The sequence below is a fragment of the Carassius gibelio genome, chromosome A3 (assembly GCF_023724105.1).
Source record: "Carassius gibelio isolate Cgi1373 ecotype wild population from Czech Republic chromosome A3, carGib1.2-hapl.c, whole genome shotgun sequence".
Lineage (NCBI taxonomy): Eukaryota > Metazoa > Chordata > Actinopteri > Cypriniformes > Cyprinidae > Carassius > Carassius gibelio.
In genome coordinates, this window is record NC_068373.1 from 24,124,394 (window position 1) to 24,145,650 (window position 21,257).

At 36.8% G+C, this 21,257-nt stretch overlaps 3 protein-coding genes across 6 annotated transcripts; 1 reads left to right on the forward strand and 2 right to left on the reverse strand.

Moving 5' to 3' along the window:
• Window positions 1–1,245: 1,245 nt before the first annotated feature.
• Window positions 1,246–4,399, reverse strand: LOC127952825 (P2Y purinoceptor 11-like). 2 transcript variants are annotated; one of them, XM_052551660.1, is made up of 2 exons: window positions 4,292–4,399; window positions 1,246–2,369 (listed from the first exon to the last, which is right to left on the reverse strand). In XM_052551660.1, exon 2 carries the CDS (start codon window positions 2,345–2,347, stop codon window positions 1,451–1,453), a length of 897 nt encoding a protein of 298 aa, XP_052407620.1. In that variant the 5' UTR covers window positions 2,348–2,369; window positions 4,292–4,399; the 3' UTR covers window positions 1,246–1,450. The 2 variants fall into 2 exon arrangements, with proteins under 2 accessions (XP_052407620.1, XP_052407629.1); XM_052551669.1 differs by lacking the exon at window positions 4,292–4,399 and adding an exon at window positions 2,778–3,380.
• A 50-nt stretch (window positions 4,400–4,449) lies between these two features.
• On the reverse strand, window positions 4,450–6,794 carry LOC127957207 (suppressor of SWI4 1 homolog). The gene is given in 9 exon segments (XM_052555638.1): window positions 4,450–5,058; window positions 5,220–5,327; window positions 5,504–5,554; window positions 5,556–5,581; window positions 5,745–5,915; window positions 6,114–6,165; window positions 6,268–6,354; window positions 6,458–6,525; window positions 6,780–6,794. Coding segments are annotated over 9 exon segments (723 nt in total). The 3' UTR covers window positions 4,450–4,913.
• A 6,371-nt stretch (window positions 6,795–13,165) lies between these two features.
• icam5 (intercellular adhesion molecule 5) lies at window positions 13,166–20,919 on the forward strand. Of its 3 annotated transcripts, none has more exons than XM_052551400.1 (10): window positions 13,167–13,396; window positions 16,995–17,240; window positions 17,317–17,643; window positions 17,899–18,129; window positions 18,296–18,571; window positions 18,680–19,009; window positions 19,119–19,358; window positions 19,455–19,685; window positions 19,774–20,028; window positions 20,188–20,919. In XM_052551400.1, exons 1-10 carry the CDS (start codon window positions 13,342–13,344, stop codon window positions 20,358–20,360), a joined length of 2,364 nt encoding a protein of 787 aa, XP_052407360.1. In that variant the 5' UTR covers window positions 13,167–13,341; the 3' UTR covers window positions 20,361–20,919. The 3 variants fall into 3 exon arrangements, with proteins under 3 accessions (XP_052407377.1, XP_052407360.1, XP_052407370.1); XM_052551410.1 differs by having other exon boundaries at window positions 18,320–18,571; XM_052551417.1 differs by lacking the exon at window positions 19,774–20,028 and having other exon boundaries at window positions 13,166–13,396.
• The last annotated feature ends 338 nt before the right edge of the window (window positions 20,920–21,257 follow it).

Genomic DNA, 21,257 nt, shown 5'->3' on the forward strand with positions numbered 1-21,257 from the left:
AGAAGTGAACACACACCCAGGGCAGTAGGCAGCTACATCCTCACATATTCAGCAGGAGGGGAGCAACTGGGGGTTCAGTGTCTTGCTCAAGGGCTTCAGTCATGGGTATTGAGGGTGGAAGAGAGCACTGTTCTTTCACTCCCTTCTACCTACAACTCCTGCCAGCACCCAGACTCAAACCTGCAACCTTTGGGTGACTAGTCCATGTCTCTAACCATTAGTCCACAGCTGACCCCAAATCAGCTAGTACTTCTGGACTAGGAACATGATAGAGATAAAACATATAAGCCTTGAGTACAGTCCAGAATGTCCCCTTTGGAGACCCCATGTTGGGTTTTTTTGTGGGCAAGCCCACGTTAAACCTACAAAGCCAATGTGGGGCCCAGTTTTCATTGACCCACTTGTTATTGAACCATGTAGGTTTTTTTATTTTTTTATTTTGGTGCTGTTTGGCAAAACAAACAAGATTGCATCACTTTTATTTATAAAAAAATAGAGGCACCCTCCCATAAAAATTGTTAAAAATAAATAACTTTTGTACTTCATTCCAATTCCCATACACTAATGAAGAGGTTTACTCAACAGTTTCGGCATTTATCACAAAAATAGATGTAAAAGAAAACAATATGGAAGGCCACTGTCTTAGTGAATGAACCACTGAATGATTGAATTCATTTCTAAGGCTTGACTTCACAGTAAGGACTGCGTGATGGCCCAGGGCTTGCATGAATGCCCAGGACAGCTGACATATTTGTCAGTTGCCCAAAGAGACCAGTGACAAATCTATCACAAAAGTTTATAATTTGCACATATCTTTAAGCCTTGCAAATTTATACATTCAATGGATTTTACAGAAAATTGGCTATAGGCTACAAACTTGGCTTAACTTGATTTGCATTTCACCTTAATAACACTAATGTTTTATTCTTTAGAAAGTTTAGTTCTCAGTTCTCTGGATCATTTCTCTCTTTCTGTTCTTAAACTTCTAAGATCACTCATGGTTTCTTGTGCATTGGAACAATGTCTAAAATATAATTTGTGACAGAAGTAATATTTTATAGGCTATCCTAAAGCCACCGTTTTGAAAAAAAAAAAAGTACTTTAATGATTCAGCGCAAAATCACTAACATCACAAGTAAATTTGCATTAATATACTTTTGCATCATATTCCACATCTCACAAATTCTTAAAAGTGCTGTTTATATAAATATATATATATATAAATTGAGCCAGTCTTCTCATATCTTTAATAGGCTTTTTTTGCAACTTCAAATACATTTTAATTGTCAGCTTTTACTGTCAGAAATGTTCTTCTTTGCTTTTGACTACAAAAATGACACCAGCAAAACAATTTTCATTTGGTTTGTGTTTTGCAGACGCACAGGAACAGAGTACAAGCATCATTTAATTTACATCCAGGAAGCTACAGCATGAGGTTTTGGCCAAGATACTAAGAAGATAAATCATCTGAGCTCTTTCCACAGCAAACTGTCCGTATGCTGTCAAACACAGCCATGTATAGAAGCGGATGCAAGCACATGTTGAGGGTGGCCAGGACTTTTGACACTTGATATGAATTATACACCAAGCAATTCATAACCTTCAGATACGTTTTGTACGTCTGCAGAACATGATAGGGCACAAATGACATGGCATAAAGAATGCACACAAGAGCGACCATCAGTGCTACCTTCCTCTTCTCGAGTGTGGTTATGTTTTTATTTCTCAGAACGGTCCAAATCACACCCAAATAAGACGCAAAGGTAATTAACAATGGAATCATGCATCCTACAACCGTAAGAAATAGGGTGTACTTAAAATGGGGGATTTTCAGGGTTTTATCATTACGTGAGACACAAAGAGTTTGTTTTTGTTCAACTTCGGTTCCAGCAAATTTGAGGACTGGCAATGAAGTGATCGTCACGATGAACCACGTCAGCACGCTTGCGATCTTGGCATGTTTAGGGCGCACGTAGCTCCGGGTGAAGAAGGGGAAAACTATGGCAAGGTATCTATTGACGCTGATGCACATGATGAAGAAAATGCTGCCGTAGAGGTTGCAGTTGAAGAGGAAGCGTTCGATTTTGCATGCAGCATCTCCAAAGGTCCAATCCTTATTTTTGGCATAGTAATTGATGAGCAAAGGCAAGGTCAGGACGTAAAGAATGTCACAGATGGCCAGGTTACAGGAGAGCACTACTCCGGTGTGCCAGTTCTGCCTCTCTTTGGTCACCAGGAGCCACAGGGCAAATATATTCCCAACAAGGGCCACACACATCTCAATGCTATACATTGGAGTGAGGAGACCGGTCTGAAACCCAGTATCGCAGAATGAACTGTTGTTCATCTTCCCTGGTGTTCTCTGACCCCTAAAAAAAAGGAAAAGAAAAAGAAAAGAGATAGTTGGTAGTGTAAGGTCCATGCATTTGGCCCAAGAAAGGTATCCACGGCTGGCATCCAGTTGACCTAAATGGAAATTCCCTATAAGCCCTTACAATCTAATTACACTTGAACTAATACCAATTGTTAGCCGGATCTCTAAAGATACAGTTGGTGTACCCTATGCTCCTTCTCAAATGAATCTTAGTCTGTTACTAACCTGACGCAGGAAATGCGATAACAAGGATACAGCGTAATCTACTAAAATGGAATAGAATCAAAAAAACTATTTATTAACTGTCGGGTAAATATGTATTATGCCAAGTGCCAATTCAAAGATACCCAATCAATACAAGACATCAAATTCTCAAAGATGACTATAAGAGTAAGATGCATACCTGGCTTTTAGAAAAATGGACACACTTCATGCTCTATGGGCTCATTCTCGCTACAGAAGGTTCTGATCCTCTTGCAACTTTTTAAGTACCTCAGACCAAGACAAACATCCCCCGAGATGGAGACAAGAACTATCAATTGGAATTTGCATTTATAATGTAGCGTTCTCACCTCTTGAGACAAAAGGTATTTTGCATGAAAAACAATAGGAAATGGCACACCCTCTACAGTGAGCAAAATATCGCTCAACTCTTTTTTTATCTACTTCTTGTACAATTGAGACCATTGTACCAGTCGCCCTGAGACAATTCAAATGACACCAAACATGACTGAAAATATGACTTGCATTCATGTAGAACATTATACTATTGACCATTCTGAGTGAACCAAGAGAAGGGAGGATGGGTGAAGAAGAGAAGGAACTGATAACGTGTGAGAGAGGCGTTTTCTGCTCCTCCACTCGGTGGGGTGTCTCGAACATGCTCGTGTATTGTCTGTTTCTCAGAATCTCAAAGTATCTGAGGTTCTTTCATCCTTACAGTAGCATTGATCTTAAAACGAAAACCTTATGAATCCAAGCAGATGACGTTTTTTTTTTTTTATCTCTAAACACTCGAGTTGTACTATTTTCTTCTTCACAGAAATCAGATATTAGTAATTGGAAACACTATCCAACAACCACATTGCTGCTTATCTCAGGCTTCTCATCTGACTATCTTGTGTAATATTTATTTTATACCACACATCTTTAAAAAAAACGGTTAGTTCTTCATCTGTGCCAGTTTTCTGACATTAAAACTAACAATAAATGTAAAATACTTTTTAATCAAAAACAAAAACATCATCTTGAAATTAAGTTTATAAAAATAATAATTAAATACTTTCTTCTGCTCAGTTTTAATTCAGATGGACATGAACAGCTTTCGCTTCTGCCTGCAGGAAGTCACACCTGCCTTGTTTAAACGTGTTAAAGAATACAATAGCGTGACTGTGCATCGTACAACAAGTGGTTTATAATCCCTTCAGCAGTTATAAACGATTTCAGATCCAAGGCTGTTTATGATATTGAGGTGAAGAATGTACAATCTTTACTTTTTTTTTTGGTTAATGTTTTTGTCTTGGTTAGGAGGTGCTTATCTTGCATCTATCTTAAAAGAAATCTGCCATCACATTTGAAAACATAAGCACCAAGCACTCACAACTAGTTTATTATTATAAAAACAATAAAACACCAATATTTCAACAAATAAGATCCAAGCATGAATACCTTAATGTATTAAACCCAATTAATCAACACCAAATACAGTTAAATATCAATTACAGCACATTTTTACAGTATTTAATACTGCTAACACATTGACGTAGCCGATCCCAGCATTTATTTTCCAACACGAGGACCATAACGAAAATGAACTATGGGTTCGTTTTTTAAAAAATTGTATGAGATAGTTTCTAACCTCTCACGCTCATACTTTTTAAGTGCCAAATAAAAATCAAACAAGTTGATGAAACTTACCAAGTTTGTCCGCTCGACTGAACCCTTGAACCTGACTGAAAAAGCACCAAACTTCCTGTCTCATGCAATGGGTCCACGTTTTTCTAAAAACTGGTTGAAACCACACAGGCAAGCACACGTGACATTTAAAGCATCCAGATGACTGCAACAAAAGCCACTTGGTTTAGATAGATTTATTGGTAAAATGCATTAAAAATCTATGAACATTTATGCAAACCACAAGTCTGACATAAAGCAGCATTGATTTGCTGATGTTTTGTGTCATAATGATCAGTCATGTAGTACATGATGCATCAGTGAAGCAACAGTCCCATCTCGTGGTTTAGATGAATCCAACCTGGCTTTCAGTTCCTTCAGACTTTTCTTTTCTTGCGTTTCAAGTCCTTTTTTTTCATCCAGCACCTTTCGGTCGTTTCATAACAGCACATCCTTTAAATGATTTCTGTCAGACAAACTTCTTACCAACATCTCTTTTTTTCTGCCCAGCAAATCTACTGCCTTTTCCCCCTTTTTGGGCAAACTTGTTTCCTCCTTCGCACCGGTTTCCCCCCATTAGCAGTTTCCTATCTCCAAACCGCTTTCTGCCATCATTGTTTCCCGTCAACAGACTTAAAACTCTTTGTCATGAGGAGGGCCCTTCCCTGATGACTGCTTCCTTTTTTTTTCTTTTATAAAGGATTTTGGAGACTTCGGAGTACACTTGTGGCAACTCTGTGATGTTGTGGTTCCTATTCTGCTCCGCCTCGCTCTCTGAAAGGCTGACACCTCTGCAAAAAGTGCAAAGTGTGACTTGTAAAATCACTTATGTACATCACAAACAGAAGTATGAGGCTAGTGCATTTTAAAACGTCACGGTTCCATCTCTTTGAACTCATTTCATCATATGAATCAGATGAAGTGAAGGATCTCCAGCTTGTGGAAGACTAACTTAATGAGGAGCTTGTTGATGTCCTCCAGGTTGCTCATGTTGGGAAACTTCTCCTGCATGAGCTTCTTCACCCCTCGACTCATGCCCACAGGCACCACCTTCAGGATGCTGCAGGGAGACGTGGAGAGGGTTAGCTTAGGTTGAAAGAAACCTCATGAGAGCATTCATCAGAGGATGCATCAGTGCGTTTACTTTGAAAACAAAATCACAGGATAGTCATGTTTAAAAGTTGCATCATGTGCACCTTTAATTTTATGGCAAGAAAACAAAACCAAGCTACTTACTAGTGCAGAAACTTCACCTCCTCCTGGGCCATGGGATCATGATTTAACAGCACATCTCTTTATGCTGTTGAGGTTGAGCTGAGAAGCGAGAGTTTAATGATCAAAACATGCATGAACCTTCATGTCTTCTCACCAGGAAGAGGAGATCAACATCAGCTGGTTGTACACATCACAGATCTCAGAAGACTATACTTACATCACATGCTGAGAAAACTTTTGCAGTCCTGAGCGAGTGAATTACCTTGTGTACGTTGATCGAGGGGAACATGTTCTGGAACATGATTGCCATAAGCTTGACGTGCATACCCTCCATGCCAAAATTATTCAGCTCTAGTAAACGATGATGGGAAAACTGCAGTTCATGCATCCTGTGCCTCTTTAAAGACGAAAGGACATCTTTGATGAGGGCATACTGGAACAAAGAGATCATTTACTTTTAGAACAATAACAAGAATGCTCATAATACAGTCAGTGTGCGACTAGACACATCAGTGCGTTTACTTTGAAATGACATCACTGCACAGTCAAAATACTAAAATGTCATCATTTGTGCCCTCGGATATGAGAAATCAAACCAAAAGACAGGTCAAAAGTAGAAAAGGTAACATACCTTCACAACACGGAAATATAATGTTGGACCCTTTGCAAAGATGTGCAAGCCTCTGTGGAGAAAGAGAGTGTAATTTCAGGTGTTAATATTTCATCTCAGAAAGAATGAGATGATGATCCGCTCATGAACCTTAATAGGTCAAAATGATATTTACTTTACTGCTTCATGTAGACTAGAGAGTTTGACTCCTAACTCTAGGGTTGTGGGTTCGAATCTCGGGCCGGCAATACCATGATTTAGGTGGATGGGTTAAATGCAGAGCACGAATTCGGAGTATGGGTCACCATACTTGGCTGAATGTCACGTCACTTTCACTTCTCATTCCTTCCTGCCGATCTGTCCACGCTGAGAACGTGTCCTCGGCCACGCGTCGAGCAGACTCAGTCGAGCGGCCTTTCTTTTGGTTCTTAGTCTATGAGACAAAAACAGTTACGTTACATCGAATTCATCTGACCTTCAATTTGAATCGTATAAATTAGTTTGTCATGCGGTGGACACTGACACGTTCACATATTTACACACACATATACATTTCCAAATCCAGATACATTTCCAAATTTTAAAAGAATAAGACAGATGGACAGTTGAACTTCAAACAAAGAGTATAGAAGGGCTTCTATACTCTTTGCTTCAAATGCATGGTCTGGATACAAGTTAAACACATACCTTTGTTTTCCCCATTTTTAAGGACAGTACAACTTATCCAAGCCGGAAAACTGAACGTAACTTGACTTTAACACGAATATCTTAAGTAAAATATCACACGTATATTAACTAGCACCCATCTTGAAATTCCTGGAACTTACTATTGTACTAACCATTGTGGCGTTTTTAAGCGTGCGCGGAAGCAGCGTACTACACGCGCCATCCTTTGGATGGGATGAATTACTGCATATAGCTGCATTAGTAGGTTTAATTCAGCTCTTTATTGTAATCGATTGTAATGTACATGAGAGAGTGAAGCATGTACTGTTAAGGCTGCAAAAAATATGAAGACGATAGGGCAGACTTAAAGGGACAAATGAATGAAAAAAAAACATGCCACTTGAGCATTTATTAGGGAAAGCATCTGGGAGAATAACACCATTGATTAATTTAATTTTTTTTGAAAAATACTGGGTTAAGTGTAATATACATTTCTATATAATTTTAGATTCTATAAATATTAATATTAATATTAATAATTAATTTTTCCTCTCTACCTCTCTTTTGATGTCATTCTAATACCTACACTCCAGTCTACTAGGTGGCGGTAATGCACCTTTGAGATGAGTTGCCAACCGCCATTAAACCATGAAAGAAGAAGAACAAAAATTTTCTATCTATGAATTTCTTTATTCCCAAATGTTTATTTATCACACCTTTCCTTGTAAGCATCCCCATATTTTAGCATTAAGAATTAGATGTGTGGCCTGAAGATAGAAAATATCAATAGCTCAGTATTAAAACTTCAGAAGTGGATATCACTTAGTCCCTACCATTACAGAACAAGAATGGCAATTTTCTTAATTTCTAAGAAATAGAATGTAAGTTATTATATCAATTTTAGCAATTTCCTGCATATACTATATTGCTGCACTATTGTGAAATAAATGAATTGAGACATTTTTTGAATGAGCTGTATTTTGACACATTGCACAGTCATGATCAGTCTGCACGATGAATAGGAGTGAAGGATGGGGTGGTGGGTGTGCTTGTGTGTGGGAGACAGGCCTGTGTACCAGAAAAAAGGGGGTCTGGACTCCTTAGGATGTTTTGTAATTGCACTCTTTTTTGTTTAGATGTCCTCTGACAGGAGCTGATCTTTAAGATTTTACTGTCAGTCTGGGTGTCTCCCACTGCTTTACCGCCGTTGAATATCTCCACTACAGACCAGCCAGAGCACCGACCAGACATCCACTACTATATTCATTTTGATTAATTATTAATGGCAAAGGCTGTTTCTCTTTATGATAGTGATTTGTCATTGATATTATAATCTTTTAGTTATAAAGAGCCCAGATCAGAAGCTCCGAGCTGAATATCTTGTTCGCATCAGTCAGAGGAAAAGGCATTTGTTGAACAAAACCAAAACCAAAAGACCAAATCATCTGGTGATATAGACAAGTTGACTCAGGCTCTATTTCTGTTGACATGCTAATTAACCCAAGAATAGACAAAACTGTGCTTTACCCAGTCTATGGTTTTACCCCCCGTCATTTAACATGATCATCTGGCATGCATTAAAACTACGGGCCTCTTCAGTTCAGCTCAAGTCTGTCCGAGTGGCTGGTTACAATGTTAAAAGTTAAGCTACATTGTCTATCAGGTTTTTAGCTCACTGGATAATTAAAAATAATATTTTTTACATTTTCACAAGTCAAATCCAGCCTAAACAACACAGTCTCATGGCAGTTTGTAACTATTTTATGTTTTGGCGGATTGGTATGAATTTGTACGGTCAGTAAATTGATACAATTTTATATAATTATTTTTGTTAGGATCTTATCGGACAGTTTATTGGTTCAGTCAGCCATTTATGAAAATTCCAGTGACTTGTGCTGTGGTCTTCTTGTTGGTTTTTGGTGGGGCTTGCTGTGTGGAGAAAAGTAATTTAGTTTAAAAGAATATACTTGTATTTATTGTTTTAGGAACTTTATTGCACATAAATTACCCACTTAAGTAGGACTTAAACAAATATTTAGACAAGTATTTATGGTAAACTGAAAATGTTAATGCCATTTCTATTTAAATTTCTATTTCATGTATTTCAGTGTATTTTTAAACACACATTTGTAATAAAGAAGTTGTCATTTAGTAATTTTAAAATAGAGAATACATTTTAAACCAATATTTAAATGTAATATTGCATAACACACTTTTTAAAAGCATGACACAAGATTATTAGAACCATAAATTAATACTGTAAACTTTTAATGTGAGATTATTACAAACTGCACTTTAAAATTGTACTAATATGTATTAAAAACAGTAGTGAAAGCGTATAGTCTCGGTATTTACACATTGGTGTTTTATTTCATTAATACTATATAATCTGCAATACACATTATAATAAAAAATTACATTGCAATAAAAATATTCTCCTATATTATCTGTGTAGATTTTTTGAAAATACTTTTAAGATTTGAAGTACACCAACTGTGCGATGGCAGTTCCTGACAGGTGCTTTAGGTGTCCAGCAGTTAAAGAGAGCTGGAAAAAAAGTAAGATGCATTCACTTCTCAAGTGAGATCCGAGAGCCAACTAATCCCACATCTGGAGAAACAGTGCCAGCTCAAGAAGCCCACTGAAGCACTGTAAGAGCCATCTGTGGCTTGTGTAACGGAGGCCAGTGAGAAGGTGCTGTGCAAGTAAACCTCACTCCCCTGATCTCAAGAGACGCACTAGCGACTGAGGCTAGTGTTTGCAGTCTTCAGCCTCCTTGTCAGTGCATCTGACTCCCATGTTGGATATCCGGGTTCGAGATTCACTTGGAACAAGAATGAGGTGTGGCGGTGAGGACCTGGGAGAGAGGGGTTACACTTTCTCATGTGTTTCATTTTTGTTTTAGTCGACACTATCTGAATTTGAACCAACTGTCCCTCATCTCTGAATTCTCCCTCTGTGACACAGTCTGAGCTTTGAGGTTTTACTCTGGAAATCTCACACACACATAACACAGGTGCATCCTCCTCAAACCCAAGTGAAATTTCTTATGAATTTCTGTTAGGAAACCACCTCACTTCCAGTTCAACAGTCACGTAGGTTGATGAATGTCAACACAGCTGCTAAAGAAGTTGCCAGCAATGTCCAAAGAGACCAAAGTGCCCCTTTGCTCCAGGAACAAAGTCCTCGAGAACTGCTGGAGACCTTTGACGACTTGCCCAGTCTGCCAACAAACACACCTTACATCAGTTACCCTGTGACTAAACCTCCAGGTAGCCTACAAATCCCTAAAGGCTAGGGTGTAGCTGGCACTGTTTTAGTATTTCAGAGGTGTTTTGAGTTGTTTCAGTTTGTGGTTATGTGTTTTCTAAGGTGTTGCGAGGTACTTAATCCATGTACCGGGGTAAGTGAAGGCATAGGAGAGCATAAGTCTAAGTGGAAAAGATATCTGGATTTTTATTTGGATTTTTTTTAGTAACAATAATTAATCAATATTTTGCTGCTGGCATCTTGGCTGGTTGAGCCTGTCTTAAATAGGTAAGGGTTAGAGGTTTGTTCAAATTCTTAACCTAACGAGCAATAGTAATGAATCTTGTTTTAGCAAAAAAGAGAATCCCAGGTATGAGTTCTAGATGTGTTTCCCATGTAGGAGTTCGGAAGCCCTGAGGGTCAGTGACCTGCAGTCAGGAAGCTTTAGAATTCCAAACAGTGGAATCAGAGGTGGTGACGCTCATTACTCTTCACAGACTGTGAGAGCTGAGCTCAGGATGAAAGTGGTGCATTAGCATAAGAACACAAACACACACACACACACACACACACACATAACATTTGTGACATGACCCTTGAATTAAAATGCAATGCTAATTGCCTCCATCTCTGGTGTGAGATTACAGGACACATGTCCGCTCCATCTGACAGATACAAATTAAAGCCACTGTTATGGCAGCCACTAATGTGTTTTAAAAAAAAAAACACTCATGCTGATATGTACAACTGAAGAAGGATTTTGAGTTATATTTGTACTAAAAGAACTTTGTACTTAAATAAATAATTTACCCCAAAACTTAAAATTGCTGAATCAGCCTCTGGCCATCCAAGATGTAGATGAATTTGTCTCTTCACTGGAACAGATTTGGAGAAGTGGATTATTACATAATTTGCTCACAAGTGGATCCTGCAGTGAATGGGTGCCATCAGAATGAGAGTCCATACAACTGATGAAAGTGAAGTGACATTCAGCCAAGTATGGTGACCCATACTCAGAATTTGTGCTCTGCATTTAACCCATCCGAAATGTACACACACAGAGCAGTGAACACGCGCACACACCCGGAGCAGTGGGCAGCCATTTATGCTGCGGCGCCCGGGGAGCAGTTGGGGGTTTGATGCCTTGCTCAAGGGCACCTAAGTCGTGGTATTGAAGGTGGAGAGAGAGTAAAAAAAAAAAAAAAAATACAGTAAAATTAATTCAAATTAATTGTAAAATAATTGTATGACATTAAAAGTATTAAAATAAAACACTTTAATTTGAAATTAATATATAAAAATAAAAAACTAATAATTAAAAATTTAATTTCATATTAAAGTGTTTTATTTTAATACTTTTAAATGTATATATTAAAGTGAGACAAGCTAATTCCACAAAACATGTTTTCCCCACCCAAATGATGTCACTCTCTGTAATGATAATGTCATTCATTTATTGATTTTTGTTATTCAATACAAAACAAGACAATGAAGATAGAAAATAAAAGGTGTAATTAAAACAAGAGTCTCAAGAAAACAGAGTTTGTTTAGAACATTTTAATTAGAGAATAAATCAATGCATATTTTTTAAAGTATTAAACGCTTGTGCCACAATATCTAATCAAACCATACCATCTAAAGTGAAGTGTAATTAAATGTATTATTCAGTTGGATTGATTGTCATCTTTAAAAAAAGGGAGTGCATGATGAAGATATGAATATGTACTGAAAAGTAGGAATGACCCAGCTTACTTTCTCTTTTAAAGGGCCGTGGAATGACCTGGGATCAAGAGCACACAACAAAATATTACTTATGTGAGCTGACCTAGGAGGCCTGTAAATAAGTCCACATAGCATCTGTGAACAATGCATTATATTTCTGCCAAACAACTAGTTCAAAACAAATTCAACTTAGAAAAAAAACATTGCACGTCTCTCTTTGTATAAGTACTTAGTGTCAGCTAATACTTACTTCATCGACATGTTGTCAATGTCATATGACCTACCAGCATCAGATGTCTCTACGCTGAAGTTCACAAATCCTCTTCCATGGTCTCATGGTATAGTAAAGTGTCCATTGGATACAGTAGGTCATCCAGGTACTGTTTCATACTGTTTTATGAATATAATAAATGTAGTAGTGTTTGGAATACACTACATAACTTTTGCCAAGAGTTGGCAAGTATAAGATACATTACCTAGTGTTTTAAAATCTGTTCAGGTTATCTGTCCAGTCATGTATTGTATTCCATCATTGATCTCACACCTATTATCCGTGGGCAAAGATATGTCCAGGTTTAAAGGTAGCCATGGAAGACTGGCAAGGACGACAGGTGTTTGTGTAATATGACAGTGTTCAGATAGAACCAGAGAGTGACTGGTACCGACTATGATTAGGCACAGGCCGTTTTCAAGGCAACGTGGGAGACTCCCTCTCATGGCACAACAATAAAGCATTCACAACTTTGGACTGCAATAAGGACACTTACTCAGGTTAATTTTATTATTATAATTAATTTTTTTGTATTTCACTTGATTTGTATGGTTTATACTTAAACTGTTTAAAGCCTTCTGTTCTCTATCCTCCATAGGAAACTGTGCTCATTACCAGAAGGGTGGCTGACGGTACCACATGTGTGCCCACTCTAACATGAATGGGGCATGGTATACAGAGGAGGCCATACAGAAGTCAATACCAGGATGGTGTTTACTGGACAGAGTTCCTCGAAGGCTCGACTCCCAAAAGAAAGTGTCCATGATGATCAAACCTGCTTAACGTGAACAGAAACAAATCAGCAGAGCACCCAGAGAGTTGAGTACTTAGAACAAGTGCCACTTTTTGCCACCTTTTCTTCACAATAGTTACTTCTGATAATGAAGGCTATGACGAAAAATGTTCGATGACGAGCTTTTTTTCCCATGACTAAGAGCAGACCAAGACGAGACGATAACTAAGACTATCACCAAGAGCACACACACACACACACACACACACACACACATACACGCACACACAAACACACACAAACACACATATATTTTTTTATTCATTTATTTTTTTACTTTATTTCTTTAAACTACAACAGTATTAATTTTTAATGATATATTCTGCATTTAATTTGTGCGTCTTTTTTTTATTGCATCACACGTGTGGTTTTCCTCTTTCTGTGTCTTAAAGCAGGATTTCCTGTTCTCAGACATGTCTTGCCATGCTTCAGACCATTATCACAATTAAGAGAAAATAAATCCTATTCACAAACAATATCGAAGGAGATTCTGCATCTATCATCCATCTCGGCCATTACCGCCATTATTGCTTATCACTTGCTTGACGATGCTTCTACTCCAGCCGTTGATAGGTCTCTTGCTGATCAGCCTTGCTCATGGCGGTAAGTTCTCACCATTTTGTCTTTTCTGAGGGTCTTTTTGTAGATCCTTTCAACTTTTAGGTATTTTGACAGCTAGAATCCCAACAAGTGGAGGGAGTTCATCATTATTTTGGCAGTCCTGTTTATTTATTTTGTTTTTATGTATTTCTTTATTTAGCCATTATAACACTGAAGCTGTTTTGGTGATGTGGATAGACCTATATGTCTAAAAAGTTTTTCCAAAGTGTTCAATCTGATTTTATTTGACAACTGCTCTTAATTTCTAAAGCCAGAGACTATTAACTTTTAATTTGCCAAAAGCTTCTTTGTGACTTTTGAGAAGGTATTAGAGGGTGTGGTAGGTGTTAGTTTCTAAACAGAAACCGAAGTTCATGCTGCAAGTTTGACCTTTGTTTTTCCGTTCCACCGAGTGAGAAGATATGATTGAGAAAATTTCATGTGTGAGAACTTTTATAGAGACTGAATCCATAGACATTTATATGGATTATATGGATGCCGTTATTATGATGTGTTGGATGAATGGCATCTCTAAAGGTATTCTGTGTGGGATGGTAGGTGTTTTTTTTACTTGCTTTGAAAAATAATAGCAACCACCCACATGATTTTTCATTAATTCCTGTTGTGGTGCAGGGTCAGTTACGTACCAAAGTGTAGTTAGAGTTGAGCTTTTATTCCCTAACTGTAAGTATGAGCAATGATAAAGCCAATGCTTGCCTTGACAAACACCACTTACACCAAAAACAAAGTGATATATCCATATCTCTTGTGAAAAGCAATGCATTCTGCCTTAATTAATCTTGACTGTTGCCTAATATCTGCTGTGCATTATGTTCAAGGCTGTTACATGGGTCATAAAACTCTTAAACACATTTCTTGAAATGTTAACAGATGTGCACAAGACAGGTTGAACACACTGTACAAAAATATGATGTGCCATCTACTCAAAATAACAATATTACGTAATCATTTTTAGTAGTTTTTTAGGCTTGATTCAGTAATCTACTTGAATAAATCATGTAAAAGAATTAAATCTATGACACTGAATTTAATATTAGTGAAATGTGCTCTTTTATTTTAAGTTGATTCTCAAAAGTCTGTGTTCTTGAGTAAGGCCTATTTGTATTTGAATTACAATTAATAGCTCAAGTAGGAGGAAACATGTAACTGTACTGGCATTAGCAAAGCTGCTGCTCATTGAACAATGCATCATTTCTCATTGTGTTAGTACATGTAGTTATCAATATCCTAACCATAAGCTCTGCTCTTCCACACAATGGTAATGACAGAAACTTCAACACAACAAAACTCTTTCAAAAGTCATAACTGACATATTAAACATTAACAGATGTTTCCCTTCACTCAAAAACACATCATTTTAATATTTACTCTCCACATCCAGCCATATTTTCAACGCATGGTGGGAACTAATAACCACCATAAAAATATAACTAATCCTCCTTTTTAAAAATAGGTATTTCTTCCTTAATTATTTCTTCTTCTTTAACTTTCAGTGTAATCAGTTCCTCAATTCAAGGCGTGAAACTGCTTAAAGGCGCAATATTTACGATTTTTGGTAACACTTTACATTAAGGTTCCCTTTAGACTTATTGAGGTGTTAATAAATTACTAATGACTCACTTACAAATGGATTATAAATCATTGATAAGCAGTTATAAATGCATGAATAAAAGGGTGATTTTGATACAAAACCTGCCAAATAGTGAGCCGTTTTTAACTCACATGCTATAAATGCTTAATAAATACTTACTTCCCTAAAAACATGGAGAAGCAAAAACATACTATTTTAGCAAGACTGAAGGCTTGTGTATTTATGGTTTTCTCACTTATGTCTCATTACTTGTGTCACTTTTACTACAATGTTACCAGAATCTACTCCTTACCTTACCCATTTTTCTCCACAAAAGTCCATGATGCCTATCCACAACAATGATTAGAAACCAGTATATATATGAAATTATCATCTTGATTTTTATTTTGGGGGAAAGGTCATAAAGCACAACCATGACTTGATGAGATATTAATATATATATATTTTTTTCCAATATTACCTGTGAACCTTAATGTAATAAACATTTAATTAATGATTTATAAACATTCAACATTTGGATAAATGCGTCTGCTAAATGCGTAAATGAAATGTAAATGTAATATGTTCTACACTGAACAACAATTTATTTAATAAAGTATACACACTATTTTAAATTATTAAGTCAAGTCAAGTCACCTGACAGAAAGGAGAAAAAATCCTTGGGAGGAAACAGGCTCAGTCGGGGGCCAGTTCTCTTCTGACCAGACAAAAGTCAGATTAGCTTAGTTTTTATTAATTAAAATGAAAAGACCCATGATTAACTTATGCAATGCAATACTGAGAACAATAATAACATTAACTGTTAAATGTTACAAAAATTCTGTCATTATTTACTCACCCTCATGCCGTTCTAAACCTGGATGTATTTATCTCAAAAATATCTTCTTTTTAGTACCAAAGACATTGAAAGACATAAGGGTGAGTAAATGATGACAGACTTTCAAAAATGAAAATTTGCTGAAAATGTACTCTCCCTCAGGCCATCCAAGATGAGTTCACTTCTTCTTTAGATCATTTTGGAGATATTTAGCATTACATCACTTGCTCACCAGTGCATCCTCAGCAGTGAATGGGTGCCGTCAGAATGAGAGTCCAAACAGCTGATAGAAACATAACAATAATACACTAAAAATCCACATGTCTCCCATCCATCAATGAATATCTTGTGAAACAAAAGGCTGTGTGTTTGTAATAGACAAATCCATCAAGGCATTTTAAGTTTAAACAGTCTCTTCTGTCCCAAAACTAGTCCTTAATCTATAATAATGCTTACTCCAGTGAAAAAGTCCCGCAGCATATTTGTTTAGAACTGTTTTGGACTGTTTGACATATAAACAATGCTTGATCTGTGCATATTACTCTCCTAATTTAGACAGAAAAGCTTTATTAATAGAGAAAGAAATATTATGGATTTATGACTCATATTTTAGCCAGTAATAACAGTTTGAAGTTAAAAAAGTTTTAATGATGGATTTCTTTATTACAAAAACACAGCTTTTTGCTTTTGAGTCATGTGGATTACTTGTGGATTATTGTGAGGTTTTTATCAGCTCTTTGGAGTCTCATTCTGACGGCACCCATTCACTGCAGAGTATCTAATGGTGAGCTAAATGTAGTGATGTAAAAGTGATGTAATGCAATTTTTTTCCAAATCTGTTCTGATGAAGAAACAAACTCATCTCCATCTTGGATGACCTAAGGGTGAGTACATTTTCAGCACATTTTCATTTGATGAAATATTTGTTTCAGGAATAGCGCTGTTACTTGTTGTGGGTAAAAACAAGGCACACAATACATAAAATCTAAATGCAAAATTTTTTACATCTATCACAAAGATTTGAGTCTTTAGCAAAGCCATTTGGTGAAAAACAAGTATACGTTCAGTTTACATGACATGTTTATATCTTGACTAAGCAACTGTAATAATTATACTTTGCACATAGATTATTTTTATCATAATGCGTTGGCTTTGTTTGTTCTCTTTTGCAGACTGCCCCATTTTGTTCAGTCCTGTTTATGTGGTTGTTGAATATGGAAAATCATTTTCAGTGAACTGCTCCTCCACCGGCGAAACAGACCAGTTCGGCTTGAGTTGGGAAAAATCTAATGAAACAATAGAGAACAATGAAGACATCTTCATAAGTGTGAATGTGACAGACTGGGAGAGGACGCTAACTTGTTACATGTACTCTAATGAAGCACTGTGTTCTCAGAATCTTCCAGTTACCATTTACAGTGAGTTACCCCCAAAAAGTATTTTCTTGAAGTCACTTGTAATGGTGTAATGGTCAATATCGAAATCTATTTACAGAGACTCCAGACAATGTGTCCATCAGCATTGTGAATCACAGAGGACCAATGATAGCGGGACAGCAGTATGAGCTCCAGTGTGATGTTCACGATGTGGCTCCTGTTACGGAGCTCACTGTCAAATGGTATAAAGGACAGACTCTGCTGGATCAAACCACCTTCACTGAGGATAGCAAGACTCCAGTGAATGTAAACCCCTCACTCCTGATCCGTCCAGACAGAGATGATGATGGAGCTCAATACTGGTGTGAAGCAGAGCTGGATCTGGGAGAAGATGGACCTCAATATCCTACAAAATCTTTGGAAGCTCTCAGTGCTGAAGTACACTGTAAGTTTATTATTTCCATGATTGCCATTTAATTAAATTAATATTTTCTGATGGGCTTTCTAGTGTGATGGAATGGTCATATTTCATCACATACAGAAATTTGCACATTAACAGATAATTTTGATCAAATATTACATATTATGAATTGCATTAACATAAATAAAAAGTTTTCAGTACAATATTTTTAGTAATCTGTTAATAACAGCTGCTCATCATGGTCCTGTGTACTGAGAAATGTCTCTCTGTCTTCCTCAGATAAACCAAAACACTCCAGTTCAACAGAGACCATCATTCAAAAGGATGAGGTCACGCTAAACTGTACAGTGAAGGCAAACCCGGCTCCTGTGTACATATGGTACTCAGATCATCTGAAAGAGGAGATCAGCTCCTCAGTGCTCCAGTCCTCCACACTCAGTCCAGGAAACTACACGTGCAACGCCACAAACTCTCTGGGAACTGACACCAAAGTGTTCATCATCAAGTCAGGTCAGTTTTGAATAAACACATCTACCTCTTTATCCTTAGGCAGTGTTAAGTTACAGTTTCTAATTTTTACATTCACTGTTCAAAAGAGTGCTGCAGTGATAACATATTGTAGAGATAGACAAGTAATCGATAATAGGTTGTAAATAATGCTGTTATTCTGTTACAGAGCTTCATCTATCCTTTTCTGTAGAGAATCAATGTCCTGTTCAGCTCAACCCACAGAGAGCTGTTGTGAGATACAACGGTTCTGTAGCAGTTCACTGTAGCGCTTTAGTCTCACATAAAGGGATTGGATGGGAAGCCAGTGAAGGAGCAGTGCCCAAAACCAGTAACAATCTGATCACATGGAGAGTGTCACACCTGACAGAATGGGAGATACAGCCATTCTGCTTCATAAACTATGAGAGACAGTGTGACGTAAAACTCCCAGTCATTATTTACAGTCAGTTTCTCTGTTATTGTTTTTTTTTTGTCTTTTCATTCTCAAAAATATCTAATAAATGTACATTCATCACTGCAGATTTCAGAGTTTGTAAATCTTCCTCCACAGAGACTCCAGACAATGTGTCCATCAGCATTGTGAATCACACAGGACCAATGATAGAGGGACGGCAGTATCAGCTCCAGTGTGATGTTCACGATGTGGCTCCTGTTCAGTATCTCGCTGTCAAATGGTATAAAGGACAGACTCTGCTGAATCAAATCACCTTCACTGAGGATAGCAAGACTCCAGTGAATGTAAACCCCACACTCCTGATCCGTCCAGACAGAGCTGATGATGGAGCTCAATACAGATGTGAAGCAGAGCTGGATCTGGGAGCAGAAGGACCTCAACCTCCTCCAAAAGAAACATCAGACCCTCTTTACATTACTGTACATTGTTAGTGAACAAAATATTGTCTCCACATATGTAAAGAAGCAAGAAATTATCCCAAAATACAATGAAAAAAAAAATGTTCTTCTTATCTTTCTATGTTCTTCTTTTCCAGATGCTCCAAACATTCAGTTTTGTAACAGCTGGTCACCATTGACAGGGACCTCATTGGATTCATATCCTTTAAACGTAAATTCTGTTTTGGGTAATCCTCGTCCAATCATCTCCTGGAGACACAAAGCATCATCAGTCAACTCCTATCTGCCTCTTACCAAATTTGATTCTGGCCAATATGAAATCATTGCCAGTAATGTCCTTAGTAATTTCAGTTGTTCTATAAACATCACAGTAGAGTGTAAGTGTGAGAGTTCTTCAGAAACTTCCGTATTAAAGCCTGACGTTTTATATCTGATCGTGTCTTGAGGTTAAGATTGTTATTTCCCCACAATAGATCCTCCAGAACTGAACTGCAGTGAGAACTACGAAGTAAAAGAAAAAACACTCTTCCAATTTCCTTGCATAGCTGATGGATCCCCAAAGCCTAAATTATCCCTCCGCAAAAACGGAAATATTATCCAGCATGAATTGTTTTTCCCCAATTGGACTCATAGTGGCCAGTATCAAGTAATCGCAGAAAACCAACGTGGAACTATAAATTCTACAGTCACCATCAACATCCTACGTAAGAGAAAAATGCTCTTTAATGTATATTTCTTTAATAACCTTTGCCAATGACTTAATTAAGACATTTTTTTCTGATTTCAACACAGATGCCCCAATGATTTATGTCAGACAGGATAAGTTTGTCGTGGGAAAAGGCGGAAACCTAAAGCTAAATTGCACATCGACTGGTAATCCAGAACCTAAGATGTGGTTGAGCTTCAATAATAAAAACATCTCCACTGGGGGGCGCAACATAACCCTAAAAATCGAGAGAGCCACGTCTAAAAATGATGGAATCTATACATGCAGTGCCATCAATGTATTTGGACGGAATGACAAAAGCTTCGTAGTGGAGATAAGAGGTTTGGGAAAATAATATGACATTCCCCATGAGATATTAAATGATAGTTCTTTTAAGTGTGTGGTATATTACTTACATTTAACCACAAAATTAATGTTTATTACAGAGTTTAAAATCAATTCTTCAATAACATACTTTTTGTTTTCCTTTTTCCTTTTAGATGACTCTCTCAACTACTTTGCTATTGTTGCTTTGGTACTGGGACTGCTTGTTTTCTTCCTAATTTTAGTAGTGATCGTATTGCTGCTTATGAGAAATAAAAGAGGACATTATGATTTACAGTCAGTGAAGCAGTATGAAATGCAACCATTGGGCAATGGGGGCCCTGCGTGAGTTTATCCTGTTTCAATCAGATGAATTATGCTTAAATTGAAAAAAGATAATATACTAAGCATCGTTCAGTTTACAACAAATAAATAACATTCTATAAATATCTGTGGTATAATGTGTGAAGTTTAATATTGTATAGCATGCACTTGTGTATATGATATGGAAGGTATTTTTCAGTGACCAAGAAGAATGTTTGAGATGAATAAAAAAATATTTAAAATGTATTATCTTGTCACATGAAAACAAGTTTTCTGTATTTTGGTCATGGTTCTGATTTACTAGTGTAAAGAAAAAGGTTTATTTTGTGTTTATAGCTGTTTACTTTTTATTTTTTGAGAGAGAGAAAGAGCTGATGGATAATTTGGATAATTTCAAGGCCAGAAGTGTTTTTTTTTTCTGTGTTAAACAAGTTTGACAGTCTGTATTGGGAGTTATTTTAAGTAATCTGCCTGTTTTCTTTTTCTTTTTTTTAAATATCTATAATAATGATGGTGCAATACATGAGAAAAAGTCTGCACAATTATCAAACTGCAAAATTTTGAAATAAAATATTTTTAAACAAAATAATGAAATGAAATGATTATTCCAAGCTACTTCTGGACTTTTTTTTTTATTTTTATTTTTTACTGAGCCTTTTAATAAGATCCTTCATGCCCCACAATAACAATAATAATAAAAAACAGAAAGAAAGCAAGTCAAAAGTTGTGTTTTTTTTTTTTAATGGTTTAATAGGTCGGACACGTTATCTCACTGACCCTTGGATGTTATGTATAAAAATGCAAAATGAATGTTAATCAATGAACAAAATGTTTTTAAAACTATTGTTAATGATTGTTGCCTTGTGGTGTTAATAATTAAATTGAGATAATGTCTTTCCTCTCTATTTATGAACTTCTCTCA

Bases quoted from the DNA above. Each gene is read 5' to 3' on its own strand.
- LOC127952825 (XM_052551660.1), bottom strand. From the start codon at position 2,347: ATGAACAACAGTTCATTCTGCGATACTGGGTTTCAGACCGGTCTCCTC.
- icam5 (XM_052551400.1), top strand. From the start codon at position 13,342: ATGCTTCTACTCCAGCCGTTGATAGGTCTCTTGCTGATCAGCCTTGCT. The intron at 18,572-18,679 runs GTCAGTTTCTCT...CTTCCTCCACAG, and splicing joins ACTCCCAGTCATTATTTACA to AGACTCCAGACAATGTGTCC. The intron at 19,010-19,118 runs GTTAGTGAACAA...CTTCTTTTCCAG, and splicing joins TCTTTACATTACTGTACATT to ATGCTCCAAACATTCAGTTT.